The sequence below is a fragment of the Miniopterus natalensis genome, chromosome 4 (assembly GCF_054644295.1).
Source record: "Miniopterus natalensis isolate mMinNat1 chromosome 4, mMinNat1.hap1, whole genome shotgun sequence".
In the NCBI taxonomy this organism is placed as follows: Eukaryota; Metazoa; Chordata; class Mammalia; order Chiroptera; family Miniopteridae; genus Miniopterus; species Miniopterus natalensis.
The window spans coordinates 5,780,793-5,797,736 of NC_142084.1; the positions used below are offsets into that span (position 1 = coordinate 5,780,793).

A 16,944-nucleotide genomic window follows, 5' to 3' on the forward strand; every position below is an offset into this window, starting at 1 on the left:
GGGGAGGCCCGGGGCCGGGGGAGGCCCGGGGCCGGGGGAGGCCCGGGGCCGGGGGAGGCCCGGGGCCGGGGGAGGCCCGGGGCCGGGGGAGGCCCGGGGCCGGGGGAGGCCCGGGGCCGGGGGAGGCCCGCGGCCCGCGCCCACCCCGCCGCTGCCGAGCGGGAGGCCCGTGGCCGGCGGCCGGCCGGGCGCGCCCGTGGTGAGTAGCGTCCGCTTGCGCGCGTGGGCCCGCGACCCCGCGTCTCCATGTGTCTTTGGGACCTGTCGGCTGTGGCAGTCTCCCTTCCTAGCCATGGAAGAGCATTTTCTTGTTTATTGGCAAAGCTGTCACCATTTAATTGGTATCAGATTCTGACTTGCACAAGTAACATTCTTCGCTTCTAAAGCCCGGGGGGTGCTGGGTTATTGCGCAAAGATCTGTTTTTCAAATGTTTCCGCGAAGTTGAATTAATTGTTAAGTGGGTGAGGAGGTACGTTCCTTTTTATTCGTATTTTCGAGTTAATCTTACGGCAAAGGGATTAGGCGGCCAAAATTGGCCCCTTTTGCCGGCATTTTTTAATTGGAAAGAATCAGCCGACCGAATAGGAAGCGTCTGGAATGCCTGCTCAGTCTCAGCTCTGAGTCAAGCACACGGGTCAGGTCTGTAAGGCTGCGCTTCTCTTGCAGGCGCAGGAAGCCCGGCGACACTGAGCCAGCTCCCTGCCGGGCGCGGGACGCGGCGCGACTTCAAATCCCAACAGCTCCAGGATGGAGGGGTGAAGAATGTTCGGGAATTATCGAGGTGGTATTTTCGGTATAGGCCTGATTTTTCTTTTTCTTGAGAATGGGTGCTTCCTTGTTATAACTAAATAAAATGCTTGGTTCTTCTGAATATTTGGTGTTTCCTGACTGGTTCGTGAGTGGGAAGGTGGTTGTAGATGCTCAGGAGAGCGGGTGGAGGGGGGATGAGGGAGTGTTCGAGGGACTGCAGGGTTTGGGGGAAACATACATGAAAATGAGGTGACCCCTAGGGGAGAGAGGAGTCACCTGCACCACACAGATTAGATTAGGCAGCTACACAAGATGAAAGGCTATGCACTTTATTTTCATAAACGTGCACTCACCATTTGTATCTTACAAAAGTCACACACTTAACAAATTAGCTAGAAGAAAGGCATATTTCACGAATCAAAAGGTTGAGGAAATTGTATGCCACCTGTTAAAATTTTACTGTGAATGTTGCTTGCACCAGGCTGTGAGAAAGTTCCGGGAGAGATAAATTTTCTCACCTGTAGGGCACTGACTAGCTCATCGCTAGATGGAAATTATTAAAAAGTTTATCAAAATCATGAGCTTTTAGAAAAGTTGTGATTCTACCTGACTAGCACTGCAATTCTGCAAAGTGAACTATACAGCAAAGCACCATTTGGTTAGCACCACTTTTTTACAAAGCTGGGGATTTACAAAACAGCACAATTTGATAGAGAAGGGAAACGGGAGAGGTCCCTCCTTAAAAGGAGTATACTTAATCACTCTTAGCCCTAAAATTCGCACTGGCCTCTTCAACCGTTTTTATGCACCTGTCCTTGGATATAGAACTGAGCTACCTGGGATTTGGAGGACTCACATCATGTCTGAACAGAATCAAGTATCCTGAGGGGCATGTCTTTTATATTTGGGCAGAGACTTGGCACTGCCACCAAGAATACTGTGAGGGCACAGTAAGCAGCTATTCCTTACCCCTTTAGGAAATATCCAGAGAAAAAGGTTCCCTTTAGGCAGGAGAACCATGAGGGGCAAAACACTGTTAGCATTGGGCCCCCCGTCTTGGGAGTTTGGATTCAAGTCCTTTTACCAGCTCTCACCTTGACCTCCAGGCCTGTTACCTTGACTGTAACCTTAGCGGTGGTGCCTGAGCACACCACCAGTGCACCAGTTAAACCCCATGAAACAGTTACTTCGGAGTTTTTCTCCACTGCGGGCAGGGAAAGCAGTTTTAGTGTATTAAATGGGACCATCAGGCTGGTCTTAGGATATATCTACAGGTTTAAGTCAATTACCATAAAGTTTCAAAGATGGCTCTCAGGTCATGGTGAAGAAAAAAGTAACCAGAGTAGATAACAAATACGGTGGATAAATTAGGTTGTGTGTCCAACAACCTGAAGACAGTATTGTGTTCCCAGGAAGTCTTGCGTGCTTGTCCAGCAGCACACGGCAGGTAGAATGTTTTCCTGTTATTGCCACAGTGCCTGGTACAAAGGCTTCATTCAGGAACTTTCTGTGACAGTGAAACTACCCCAGTCTGGGTAGTCAGTAGAATTCCTTCACCTCTAGGCCTTGATTTCCTCACCTGACAAAGGTTACAGAGATCAGATGCATGACTGGTCAGCTTTTGGAAAAAAACTGAGTTTAAACCTATGTAGACAGAAAACAATGCCACTCATTCTGAGTGTAGTAATGAGTATTTTTTGTGTCAAATATGGCCATATGTCATTCATTCCGTTATAAGGAGTTCTCCAAATGTAAAAACTGTCACTGCATGTTCAACATATACAATAATCTCTGGAGAATCTGAGAAATAAGTTCAAATGGGAATAAATTTAGTCTCCAGTGAAACCAACGTGGCGGGGCAACTGCTAATCAAGGAAAACCAGGACCACATGGAGGTTTCTAACAAGTTCACATCACAACTCCCAGGCAGCAGAGGGGTGCGTGGTTTTTATCACAACAGCACAGCTGGACCTCGGTCCTCGTTAGCTGACATCTGGTTGAAGACTAAGGTGGCGGCTGAGCATTTCCAGCAGATTCTTCAAAGACTGTTTTCTCGAGGTTCCCATGAATTACAGTTTAGTGACACTTTTTATCCAAGGTACAAAGGCTGAAACTTTGGTATAAACACCAGGCGAATCCTTGGCTCCACAGCCATAGCCCCAGGAGGTCACCCCATACACCACCCAGCTGGCCCCCGGGCGCTCACACACGAGGGGTCCCCCACTGTCTCCCTGGCAGCTGTCCACGCGGCTGCGCTCATGGAGATTTCCAGCACAGAGCATCCTTCCCGTAAAGCGGCCCTTATAGCGCTCTTCACACAGCCTCTTGGGCAGTAAGGGGATGGCTGCTTGCTGTAGAGTTCTGGAATAGGCTCGTCCTGTGCAAACCAAAGAATCTGAGTTAGTCCGCTTCTAGCTAAAGGTCCTACAGAAAAGAGCTACATTCACCAGTTTCATGAACACTGAATCGTCTCAAATGAAAGGCGCACTGTGACATCTGCAGTTGAAGTGGTACACGATGCCATCGCCTGCCTTTTGTCATGCTTGCACTCAGCACCCTCTTACCCTTCGCTAACCTGCCTCAACACTGAAAGTTTTGAAGAGTAACAGGAATGTCAATGGACTTGCTACAGAGACAGGTAACTAAAGAAAACCCAGGTGCAGGGGTCAGCGTCTGAACTCTGCATTAAACAGCTGAGGGTGTACTCATGCCGGTTTGGTATTAGCACGTCCACTCCTCTGAGATCCATCTGCCTCACTGACTTGAGAATTAGTTACAAATGACAATTATCTATATGCACAGAAGGTGACAATAACCATCCTAAGCACAAACAGTATCCTCATAAAGATGATTCAGAAACAAGACACTCCTGTGTATGACAAGCTTCAGTTTAACACCCCCAACCCCCAGGATGTGAATCCAAATTCCTGACCACATTTAGCAGAACTTCCAAACAACTCACCTGAATCTGCTAAGACTTTACAACCAACTCTACGTACACCCGTTGCATGGCCCAGACCCAAGGAGGAGCGGATCTCCTGTGGCATTTCCATTACCTGTGTCTCCCCATCCTGTGATGTAACAGTTGGTGGCTGTCTTCTGTGGCCTCTCTCTCCAGAGTGGCAGGCAGGCCGGCAGGACATGGCTGCTGAACCTGGCGCACTGCTCATCAGGTCCTTGCAACCTAACCAGGGCGATGTCATAGTCACTGCTGTCTGGCCGGTACCCCCGGTGAACGACAATCTGTTGAACTCCGATTTCTTCTTCAAACTCCTCAGGCACCAGCGTGTGATAATCCCCAACCCGGACAGCGTAGTTCCTCGTGCTGTTCCCGTACCTGGGAGGTGGACAGCTCGTCAGAGGCGTTTCAAAGGCTGAAAGCTGGCCATCGCCTGAGCGAAGGCTCCTGGAGACACCAGAAGCCCGTTTGCCCCACCATCAGCCCCTCCCGAAATTCCCCTTCTTTCCATTCCTCCCCCAGCACTTTGCCCTGGAAAGCAGTCACCCTTCAACCCCACGGGACTTCGCTCCTTGGACCCCACTAGCTTTTCCAGTTCAGCTCATGACCTCCCCCGCCCAGGCTGCATCCCACAGTCCCTGTGCAGACACTTTCAGCCCTTCTGTCTTTCTACCTGCCAAGCTCTGGCTCTGGCTTCGTCAGCTCCACCTGCTAGACTGCTGAAAGGGGAAAATGACCTTTGATAGTTCTTATCTTAATTTTTTCCCCCAAACATGACAGTCTTCCACTGGATACCAAACCTGTACCTGAATGTGAATATAGAGAAGCTGGTATTTTCTAGTGACTGCCTATCTATAGAGCGTAACCTCCCATTTACCCCCATGTACTCCTGGAAGTTAGACGCTGCTCGAACATTCTAACAGCCCTCCACAGGGCTCTGCCGCCTCTGCCCTGTGTGAGGCAGTTTCACCATCCAGCTCAAACACTGGAGGAAGCCACAGAGATGATTTAGCTTACGCAGCCGCCTACTGTAGACCTATATTGCCAGTAATTTCCTGTGCCTCCTGGAGGGCCTCCATCTCCAAGCTTAAATCACCACTGCCTCTCACATGCTGCACCTAGAGAATGTCGCCTTGTGGGCTCCACTTCAAAATCAAAGTAACATTTAGGATTGTGTCACATCCTGAAACTGTAAGAAGTAATAGTCATGGGCAATAATCAGATGTTTAGATAATTCTCATATACTTTCTGTATACTGACATTACAAAGATTCCATATGCCTAATTAATGGACTAGTTTCAAAGTAAAACCGCAAGTGATTTATTACTTTTCTAATAAGAATAATTGTGAGAGCACCCTTGAAAGTGCTGCTGAAATGTTTCATGCATCTTTGAAATAAAATTTTTTATATGTTTTTATTGAATTTTAGAGAGAGAGGGGAAGGGAAAGGGAAAGAGAGGAACATTGATTGGCTGCCTCCTGCATGCCCCCTACTGGGGTTTGAGCCCAAAACCTGGGCACGTGCCCTCACTGGGAATCAAACTGGTGACCTCTCAGCGCATAGGATGATCCTCAACCAACTGAGCCACACCAGCCAGGACGAGAATCGAATTTTTAAAATTATCTTGAACTTCACTGTCTAATACAGTAGCCAGTAGCCACATGTGTCTGTGGAAGAACTTGAGATGTGTTTCGTCTGAATGGAAATGTGCCTAAAGTATAAGAGGCTCAAGATTTTGAATACTTAGTATGAAAAAAGGATGGTATACATAATGTCTCTATAGATAATTAATAAGAAAATTAAATATCTCAATTTTTATATTATATTTTACAATACCACTCTCCCCTCCCCTCATCCCCATATGGCAAAAACTGATTTTATCTTTCAAGTCTCAATTCCAGAATACCTGAGGAAGGGCTTCCTGCCCTGCCCGACACTGGCCCATCCTCTGAACACTCTCAGCAGCAGCATTATAGCATTTGTGACAGTTTCTAGGACTTGCTAAGTGGTTAGAGGCGGCTCAGTTTAAGGGCCATGTCTTGTTCACCTTCTGTGACAATCACTTCAGGGAAAGAGCAGGCTGAGGTCGCTGGTGTGACTGTGGACTTGGGAAGCACTAGCTACGGTTCCAGGCTGCTCAAGAAAAAAGAAGAACCCCTCTTTCTAGATGACCTTTTGTTATTTTGCTAGACTTTATTAAAATGTGTTTCTAAAATAAACAATTCAGGTTTTGGCTGACATGCCATTTAGTTGTTTGCTTTGCTGAAATGCCTTAGATTCCCCCTCAAATAAAACTTGGATGAAATTCTCAGACAAGCTTGAGCAGGAGAACACAGCAGCTTAGTAAACCCAGCACCCAATTCCTCTGAGAGCCTACAGTTAAAAAACAGCAACAACAAATTACTAGAATTAAAAATAGCAGTTAATGCAGGTTGCAGGGTCATTTCTCTGTGTTGTCTACGTATCCATCTCTTCAAAAAGACAGCATTTGAGCCCTGGCTGGGTGGGTCAGTTAGTTGGAGCAGCGTCCGGTGCATGAAAAGGTGGCGGGTGTGATTCCCAGTCCAGTCACATACCCAGGTTGCGGGTTTGATCTCTTATGGGGTGCATACGGGAGGCAGCCGATGGATGTTTTTCTCTCACATCTATGTTTCTTTCTCTTTCTCTCTCTCTCCCTCTCTCTCCCCCCTCCTCTAAAATCACTAATAGCCCAGCCAGGCGTGGCTCAGCGGTTGAGTGTCAACCTAGGATCCAGGCGATCGGGGTTCGATTCCCGGTCAGGGCACATGCCCGGGTTGTGGGCTGCAGCCGATCAATGACTCTCTCACCATTGATGTTTCTATCTCTCTCTCTCCCTCTCCCTTCCTTTCTCTGAAATCAATAAAGATATATTTAAAAAAATAAAATAATAAAATAAAATCAGTAATAAAAAAATTAAAAAAAAAAGCCTGTGCATGTCTGCTGCTCTGTGGTCTGGGTGAGAGAAGGGCCTGTGGTGAGCCTCGCCCAGCCCGTCGTGTGTGCAGAAGCTGTTTGGCCTGACCCACGGTAGTGCATCCATTGCGCCAAAGACCGTGTTCTTAAGAACTCTGCCACAGACTAAGTCATGATGGAACATATGCGAACCACTGACACACGGGGTCTCCAAAAGCAGGTCCTATAACCTGAGGCTCATCTCTCTATACAGAGATCTAAACGTTTCTGAATCACAGAGCCACCCTCTCTGACAATTCCCAGCTGCTACGGTGCTTCTAGGCAAAAAGTCAAAAAGATAAAATCAGGTAAACCTATATTCTTGATGAAGTCAAATATGTAGTAGAATTTCAGAAATAAGAGGTGTTTGGGGACCATTCTTTCCTCCAAAATGGTGTTTGCTATCAGACTAAGTGACTCAAGGAGATAGTTTAACACTCAGGAATTTCCTCTCACTTGTACTAGTGCCCTACCAGACAGGGGTCCTTTCAGGATGCTTATAATTGTGACTTAGGTTAGAAAACAGCAAAAACAAGCAATTTATGTTGTGCAAGATTCATAGGGCAACTATGAAAACACTTTATCCATGTTTCCATGTGAAGGGACACTGGGTTCCAGAGTCTCTGCTGCATCAGCCCAGGGGGAATGTGCAGGGTGCGGGAGGCCTGACGCGTGATGGTCCAGCTGCCTCGGCACCCTTGTCACGTTTGCCCACAAGCCGGTCCGGGCACCTCCCATCTGTGAAAACTGAGTGAGGAGCTGCATCGCCAGGAACTCTGCCAGCCCTCCCACAAATGGCCTCGGCATCCAAAGAGACCGCCAGCATGGAACCAGCGGGCGGGGTGTGGCTGTGAGCGACTGCGTGCTGGTTGTGCTCCCAGGCCCTCCTCCACTACTCTGACAGGAGATCATGAGAACAGTGACGGCTCCACAGCAGCACAAATAAACATACACAGCTCTTATCCCATGACAAACACACATGGAGGCACATACAGTTCCTGCCTTATGTTCAGAAATGGGTGCTCGAGAGCACTGGACAGGACCATCACCGCAGGAGCACACAGGAGAGCAGGGGACTAGACCCCTGGAGGACACAGAGGAGAGCATGGCCTAGACCCGTGCAGGACACAGAGGAGAGCATGGCCTACACCCGTGCAGGACACAGAGGAGAGCAGGGCCTAGACCCCTGCAGGACACAGAGGAGAGCATGGCCTAGACCCCTGCAGGACACAGAGGAGAGCATGGCCTAGACCCCTGCAGGACACAGAGGAGAGCATGGCCTAGACCCGTGCAGGACACAGAGGAGAGCATGGCCTAGACCCCTGCAGGACACAGAGGAGAGCATGGCCTAGACCCGTGCAGGACACAGAGGAGAGCATGGCCTAGACCCCTGCAGGACACAGAGGAGAGCATGGCCTAGACCCCTGCAGGACACACAGGAGAGCGTGGCCTAGACCCCTGCAGGACACAGAGGAGAGCGTGGCCTAGACCCCTGCAGGACACAGAGGAGAGCGTGGCCTAGACCCCTGCAGGACACACAGGAGAGCGTGGCCTAGACCCCTGCAGGACACAGAGGAGAGCATGGCCTAGACCCCTGCAGGACACACAGGAGAGCATGGCCTAGACCCCTGCAGGACACACAGGAGAGCATGGCCTGGACCCCTGCAGGACACACAGGAGAGCAGGGCCTGGACCCCTGCAGGACACACAGGAGAGCAGGGCCTGGACCCCTGCAGGACACACAGGAGAGCAGGGCCTGGACCCCTGCAGGACACACAGGAGAGCAGGGCCTGGACCCCTGCAGGACACACAGGAGAGCAGGGCCTGGACCCCTGCAGGACACACAGGAGAGCACGGCCTAGATCACAGCTGCAGGAGGGAAGAGAAGGCAGGTGAGTGAAGACCCCCGCCCACGAGGAGTGAGGACCTGTCACACAGGTGGGAGGCCAGGAGTTCCAGCATTGGAGACACAGAGAAGAGGGGGGCAAAGCTAACTTCTAAACCTGAATTAAATCAGACTCCAAGAAACCTGAAGGGCGGTAACCTCTCAGAACGGAGTGCTCTGTCTACACCGCAGTCTCCGCAGTTCCAGAGGGAACCTGTCTCTTTTGGCGACTTTCTGAGTTTCTGATGATTATAGGAGGGCTGTTTTAACCCAAAGTCCCTGAACCCAGAAGAACACAACATGTAGCTTTTTCTGCTCACTGGTAACTGTCCTTACACCTTTAATAAACTCACTGCACTGAAGACGTGAGCTGTAGCCTCCTTGGGCACCTCAGAACTGGAAGCCAATAGAGCTAGTGAAGGTTGGGGGCCCAGTCAGATGGATAATTAGTACGTCTGCAAAACAGCCTTCTCCCTACTCGCATTCAGAGGGGCATTATACCCAAAGCGCATCCAAGTGCCCCAGTCCTGATCTCCCCCACTTTTCACCCACTGTCTGTGTCTCCTGCTGCGCACACAAAGGGAAGAGACTCTGAATGGCAGTTATCTGTCCATCTAGGTTTAAATTCCAGTCCCCTAAGAGTCCAGGCACTCTTAACTATATCCAGCTCTGGCAGCCGGCCCCACTGTCATCACACAACAATTACCAAGTAATAGGCTAGATACAGTACTTGGTTTACAAACACAAATGAGAGGATCACTGGCTTTAAACAATAATCTGGAAGGAGCAGCTGAGGGAGTGGTAATGGTATGTAAGCAAACAAACAAACCCAAACATGTGCCTAAAAAAGACCTTCCAGGGACCCCAAGAGTCAGATCCACATTTTCAACCTCAAGGGGAATTTGGGGGCAATTCTCCGCTTTTGTTGGGGCAGAGATGTTGATCATGCTCTGTTAACCGTGACTGTGAAAGGGGGAGGCCACCTAACAGGAATAGGACCACAGCTGTTTAATGATGATTCCCCTTACTAACCAAAGACAAGAAGTTTCCCTACTGACCCTGGGAAACTGGAGGGTGTGCTGCAGAAGAAAAACAGCTGTCAAAAGATGAGAGACACCTCGGGGCCTCCACGGGTCCATTGCTCAGAAAGGAAAATGAGTTTTGAGAGCAGACAAAGGACAGGATGCACTTTGATCTGGGTGCTGTGCCTGGAGCCTGAACTCCCTCGAATGCCGACCATTCTCAGGTCCTAGGAACTGGTGGAACTGGGTTTTAATACCACTGAAAATGAACTACCTTGTTATCGGACTTCAAGATCCCAGAAGGAGACACAGGGACCACAGACCCTGCAGCCGTCCTCACCTCCCCGCCATCTCCTTTGCACGCAGCCTATATAGCCAGCCAGGTAATACGGGAAGGGCAGAGCAGATTTTATGTGGACAAATCCCACTGCTCTCCCATTTGCCCGCAAAAATGGAATAAATGCTCAAATGATTCAACCTTGTCTCTGCTTAATTGGCTGAAGTAGCGACAGGCAGCCTGGACCCATTGTGTCCCATTTCACTTTCATGCTCTCAGCCCTGAACCCCCAAGTCTGTAACTTCTAGCAGAGACTTGAAAGACAAGGAGTCCTGAACAGAACGGTCCAAATGAAACCACTGGATCATTTTGCCTGAACCCTAAACCCCAGGCCGGGATTCTCCAGGTCCCCACAGCATCCACCTCCCTCTTCTCCGCTCGTCAGTGGAATAAAATCATGCAGGTTCCCTACTTTTACTAATAATCATCTTTGACTCCTTTTGTCAAACCCCAGCATCCTAACCACCAGCCCTGCTTCTGAATTTTCAGTTTACAAAATTCTTTCACGTGCTTTGCAGGTCATTTGTGCCTCACAGTGGAACATTATGGCCTTCGTTGCACAGATGAGAAAACGGAGGCTCCACGAGGTAAACAACCCCCACGGAGCTCAACATTACGCACGGGAGGAGCTAGGGCTGTGGTCTCAAGGGCAGGCCCATGTCTCTTGCTACATGGTACACGTTGTACAGGTTTGCCCAGTGGCTCTACCTCTCTCCCATCTCCTGTCCCCCTCCAGTCCCTTCCATAGTGGGGCCTACTCACTTGGTAACACAGACCCACTTGAGTCCCTCCAGAAAAAGGCTATAAGCATATATGCAAAGATTTTTCATATACTGTGAAGCTCGTTCTCAGACCCCTAGATTAACTGCTTGACCCACTCAGATCTACCCCAACATCTCCAAATGACTCACCTCCTAAAACTCCTCTCTGATCCCATTTCAAGGGTCAAACACCTTGAGTGGTTCCCCACGACCTACTGAGTGACCCCCACTGTAGCTGCCCCTCTACATTAGACGTCACCTACCCAGCCTCTCCTTACGCGTGAAGCCAGCCTCTCTTTTTTACACTCTTCCTACCACATACAGCCATCTCTGAACTGACCAACGGCTAGAGAAATAAAAACCAACAGCAGCAGCAACAACTCTGTGGAGCACGTCTAATCAGACTCCACACCGTCTCCTCCTCTGCCTGCCCTCCTGGGGCGCGTGTCACCCTTCGCAGAGTGGCACCCTCACTGAGCGCAGGACGCAGCGAGGCTCCGGGCTGCTGTGCTGTCCCTGTTCTGTGGGCCCCGCATTATATCAACGCATATTAAGGCCGATGACACTAAAACCCATCAGGCCTTTTCCACTTGCCTGTACTTCAGCCATTTGCCTGGGGCTAAAGGCAGCATTTACTTCCTCCCGATTCCACGCTGCTCATTAGCCCATCAGGGCCTCTGCCACAAGGAGGCCCACCCTCTAGCACCAGTGTCCCTCCGCATCTGCTGGCATCCACACTGTGGCTGACTTCACATCCATGTCCTTCGCGTCAGTGACCAACACGCGCACTGGGACAAGGGCACGCATCCCGGCCACCGCTGCATTCCTCACCGCGCCTCCCGGTTCGGACCAGTCTGCGCTGCGCACAGAGCACATGCGCTTAACCTCCCGTGTACATAACTCGCTGAAGTGCCTGAAAAAAACACAGCTCCACAGACTCAAAAGATCTGGAGTAAGAGCCCAGGAGTCTGGGTTGTTAACAAGCTGAACGTATCTAACATTGTGGTAAGAAGACCACACTTTTAAAGTGGTGCCCCGAATGTTTCTTGATCCTATAATATCAGCAATGTTAACGTCCCCCCCTCTGGGACCCTACAGCTAAACTGAAAACGCTGATGAAAGCAGGGCCCCTGTCTGTCTGTTCTCCACTCTGTCTCTAGTGAGTAGGAACATGAGGAGCTCAATAACTTTTTGTTAAGTTACTGAATGACTGAAATTTTTACTGTGCCACTCGGGTGGCACATGAATGCACTGTGTGTTACCTTCAAACTCTCAGACTCAGGTGTTACCCCAAAAATGACGAAGGTGATGTGAGAGAGACTATGTCACCTGCAGCTCCTTCAACTTGGGAGGTTACTACATAAATATTTACCAAGACAGACAAGAGGAGGTGAACAGAGATCTAGAGGCAAAGACAGAGGAGAGCCTGGCAGGTGGCACATGACAGCAGGTAAAGAGCGGGATGCTCAACAAAACGCACTAGGAAACTATCCATAGAGAAAGTACCAAGTCAGGTCCCTTGCTCATGCCCTACGCCATACACAAAAATAAATGGCAAACAGTAAAAATCTAAACATAAACTAAAAACTTTTTAGTAAAGAAATAAAAGAATGCCTTCATTATATGGGGCTAGGGCAGGACTTTTAAAATAAGATCTACAAAAGCATTTATAAAACTTTAAAGGGAAAGGCAGACACATTTAAATATATTAAAGTTAATATATGTCCCTAAAGAAAGGACCTTAGGCGAGTGGAAGGCCAGGCCCACTGAGAAAAGGTATTTGTGACACATAACAGGACTGTGTTCTCAGAACATGGCCAAACATTTAAACAGTCGATTACAGAAAGATAATCCAACAGGAAAACAAGCAAAGGCTATCAACAAAGAATTCATGGGGGAAGCAGACACTAATCAGGGAAATGGATTTTTTAAAAAATCTCGAAGATTGGCAAGAATTAGAAAAGTTGATGGCATCATACTGAGGTGGGGTGCGAGGACCGGCCACACTATGGTGTCATAAGCAGACCCCGTCACCTCTGAAAGTAACTTGGCAGAGCCAGTGACACCGAATGTGTCACCGTGGTCCGGGACCCAGCCAAACGCTGCGTGCGCATACCTGATGAAACGCGTCATGGGTGTCTACCCAACACCGTTTCCATGGAAACGCCCTAACTATCCATCTGCAGGGGATAAAGAAACTGCTTTAGTCTCACAGAGGAGCTAACATTAAACTGGTGGTCAAAGTGAAGACATTCCCCATGAAGGGACCGCAGATGCACAGTGAGACCGCAGGATAGCACATGAAAAAAACATAAATCAAATATTCGCTTGGAAGAACGTTTTTACAATATGGCACCCATTTGATTTAATACTTTCGTTAGGAGCACTTTCAAATACACAAATGAGAAAAGCATAGTGGAACCCTGCACTCATCACTTGCTTCAGAATTCTCAATATTCTGCCAAGTTCATGCTGGGAAATGGCCATGAACCTGGACCCCGAGAGCACAGGACAGGAGGGCAGAGAGCCTGGCTGCAGAGCAGGCGCCCCCCTGAGCCTGGGATCCTACTTGCTAACTTCCTCCGCTGGGTGGGGGGGGCTCTGAACTGGGGAGACTTCAGAGGGGACTGAAAGGTGTGTGGGAGAAGAGGAAATAATCAGGATGTGGCCGGACTCTAGAAGGTACAGATAGAGAAATCGAAAAGATACAAACACCAAGACCCAAAGGATCAAAGGCACTGAAACCGCACACTCCCCCACCCCCGTCTTCCTAAGCAGATACTCAGGGGTCTGTCCCAACTCTCTGGGGACAGGATGTTACCCTCCCCCAAACACCATCGTCTGTTCTAAACCTAGGCCCTGCTTTACCACCAGGGCAGCAAGGAGCTCCTTGAGGCCCCCTGCTCCTGTGTCCCCTCCCTCAAGCCCTGCCGCCCACGTGGCCAGCATGCCAGGGAGCAGGAAGGCACTGGAAGGGCTGGCAGAGGGCGCGCTGAGCTGTCTCAAGGCGGGCACGTACCTCTTGAAGCAGTGTGCGGCCGTCAGCACCCAGCAGCTGCTCAGGAGCGTGGCCCCGCAGAGGAGCCTGCCATCTCTGTGGGACGACCTGAGCCGCAGTGACACCTGCCAAGGCCAGCCGCCCCTGCCAGGAAAGTAAGCGGCTCATCAGCATCCACAGAGGCAGGAACACAAAGGAGGGCATCCACTAAGACAATGACCTGGTAAGCTTGGGGGTGGGGGGATGAAAGGATCCCACATGAAAGACCCTCCTGCTTCGAGGTGGAGCCCCCCGGCCCTGCACACAGACAGGCACTGTGTGTGACCCCCTGCTCCCCATTCTAGAGACTAACGGATTCTTCTTTATGCTTCATGATGAGAAGAGTGCTCTCCCTCCTCACTCTCCTCAGTAAACTGAAGTGTGTTCCATGGGCAAAGCGCTGGCTTTCCACTGATAATCCAGCGAGCAAAATACTTATGTCAACATGAGTCAAGTCCAGAAGGAACAGTCTAAATTCAGTGAATCTGTCCTCACCCACTGTTCAGGGCTCCGGGTGAAGTGGTGGCTTCTGCCACACACCATGTGGGCAGCAGGTCCATTCATAAATCAGGACAGTGACCTGAGAACACGTCACAGGACGTGAGGGCTCAGTGTGGTCCATGTTTACTTAGAAAATAGCACGAGTGAATCACGTCCTAATAACAGCAAGAAAACCCCCAATTTGTAACCCTGAGTGTATCAATAGCTGTAACAGGGAAAAGCCTCCTGAGGAACTCACCTTAGAGAATTTCTCCCACCAATGATCCGCTTCTGCCGACGGGGAAGCAGCCTGAGCCCACAGACAGGCGGGAGGGGCGCTGAGCAGAAACGGGAGGAATTACTCTCAGATGGCCAGGGGGACAGTCACAGACCCTGCTGCTCCCACCCCAGCTCAGAAGCCTTCCTCCTCAGTTTTAGGGTGCTTTTTCTTACAGTGAAAATAAAAGTTGTTTTCTCTTTAACTAAGCAGTGGTCATTCGCAAGCAGACGAGGGGCGTGCTGTTTCCCACGCTCGACTCAGAGGGGTTTCCTGGCAGCTGGGGGCCTGGCCCTGTGGGTGCACCTCCTCCTCTGCTTGTCAGAGGGGCCGTTTGGGGTTCAGGAACATGAACCCAGGCCAGAGGTCTAAAGCACTGCTCTTCACGTGCAACTTCTTCCGAGCACTGTGCGCACATACAGCTCCCCAAGCGGACACCCATATTAACTCGCACTGACTCATATTAACAGAGTTTACAGGCTTACTAAGCCCCTTTAAGTGGCAAGCTGTGCTTTGTCAAAGGTCCCAAGGTAACAAATTCTGTCAAGCGCATAAACAACAGCTAAATAAATATATACGCTAAGGTGGTATCCCAAAGAAGACTAAACCTAAGTATAACTAGTTCTTCCAATATTTCAGAAAGTAGAATTTTATCTTTTTTTACACTCAATGCATTTAGCAACTCAACAAGGGACATACATGCTGATTCCAACTTAAAGGTGAGGAAGCCAAGGCTCAGGGAAGAGGGTAAGCGACGGCGCCAAGGCCACACAGCTGGCGCCCGAGAGCGGCTTCTGGAGCCTGTGCCGTGAGCATTCCACGCCGCGCCCTCAGCTTGACCCGGCAGCTGCCCCTCCAGCCAAGCTCATGCCAGTTCCCCCTTTCTTTCTTTTTAAAATCTCTCTGTATTGTGGAAAGTATTACAGATGCCCCTCTCTCCCCATGGCCCCCTCCACCCTCCCAGGCCCCCCTGGGAGCATTCTGTTCTCTGGGGAAGCACGTGTGCATAAAGGGGAGACGCTGTCTCTCTATCTGGGAGAGGAGGGGGAATCTGCCAAGAGCAGGGACACCTGGTCAGCACCGTGGCGTCCCATCGAGGCCGGGCAGCGAGGCCCGCCGGAAGGGCGTCGGCGCTGGTGAAGCCTTACGGAGGACGAGGTTCCAGGCGCTACCAGGACGGCTGACCGCGCCTGACCTCAGGCTGTCAACCTGCATCCCCATCGCCTGGGACGCACGTCCTCTAAACGACACCAAGTTACAAGGCGTTAGAGGAACATCTGTTTCCAACAAGGCTCCAGGTCAGGTGAGTGTGGCGAGGTAATGCTGAGCAGCAGGGCTGAGGGCTGGCCTCGTTATGGGGCAAAGCACCAGCTTGCAAGAGAGGAAAATCTATTTAAGACCATAAACTCGCTGCTACAAAAAATTAAAAAGCAAAATGAAGTTCTTCTATCAAAGGGTCCCAGCAGGTGACCAGTGGTAAGTCTGAGTCACCTTTCCGCAGTCAGCCACTGGGCTTGAGCCTCAGCACAGGAGCAGCAGGCCAACAGGCAGAGCCCGGTCTAGCTGGTCTGGGATAAAAACCTTTCCACCTGACAGACACGGCGCTGGGACCAGGGGCATGCATCAAAGCAAGTGCTGCTGCAACTCCAGGGGCGCACGGACACAATGCGTGAATACTAAGGAAATCAATCTACGGTATGTCGTAGTTTAAAATAGGTTTACATGGAAATGTAGTAAAACATCTTACAGTTACTGAGTTTTTGTGTCTTGCTTAAGGAGTGATCGAAAGAATGTTGTATTAGTTACATTAGTTATAGTCGACCTGTAACTATAGTTTGAATTACTGAAGGGAATTTAATAAATTAAGTTATAACCACTACTCAGGGAAGACTGGCTTGCCAATTCCTATTTATCACATACATAAAGACATGTATCTCAGGGCACAAAGGATTGTAAATATTTATCTCTAGTTCAAAAGCCCCTCAGACAGTAGAGAACTGTATTAACAACAAACGATTTATTCACTGTCTTCTTTTGGGCAGATATGAAAAGATGTCAGAGGAGAATGTTGAAATACAGATGCACCCAGTTTTCGGAAAATCCAGCGTGTCAAGACTGTGGACTTGGTCCATGTAAATAAAGAGGTGATTGTTCTTCTCATAAAATATAACCAGTTTCCTCCAAAATAGCAAGTTTTTCCACTAACGCAGTGCTTGTGTCATAAAAACTAAACTCAGGGCTCTCCAGAACTCATCTATTTCAGCATGACGCACCGGTTACTGTCTTATACTAAAATTATTTCTCACTCTTCTGACATTTTTATTTTCACAGAATAAAATCAACAAAAAATATTTTTCCTTCTTGTACTTAAAAAAAGCATCCCTGTTTAAAATGTTAAAGTGAACAGAAGTGCCTTTCCTTTCAGTCATTCATCTTCATATTTTCATTTCTTTCCTCCTTT

At 49.5% G+C, this 16,944-nt stretch overlaps 1 protein-coding gene and 1 non-coding gene across 2 annotated transcripts in view; one reads left to right on the top strand and one right to left on the bottom strand.

Annotated features, from left to right (window-relative positions):
- Window positions 1–242: 242 nt before the first annotated feature.
- On the top strand, window positions 243–373 carry LOC148093167 (small nucleolar RNA SNORA24). The gene has a single exon (XR_015714470.1). It is a non-coding gene; the product is annotated as a small nucleolar RNA SNORA24 (small nucleolar RNA).
- Window positions 374–1,064: 691 nt separating this feature from the next.
- PRSS12 (serine protease 12) overlaps window positions 1,065–16,944 on the bottom strand; it is a 57,460-nt gene continuing 41,580 nt past the window's right edge. The window contains exons 10-13 of the mRNA XM_087816214.1: window positions 14,466–14,544; window positions 13,709–13,831; window positions 3,808–4,088; window positions 1,065–3,128 (exon numbers count right to left, since the gene is read on the bottom strand). Of these exons, the coding sequence (XP_087672340.1) occupies window positions 2,821–3,128; window positions 3,808–4,088; window positions 13,709–13,831; window positions 14,466–14,544 (791 nt within the window). The 3' untranslated portion in view covers window positions 1,065–2,820. The remainder of the gene's footprint in view (window positions 3,129–3,807; window positions 4,089–13,708; window positions 13,832–14,465; window positions 14,545–16,944) is intronic.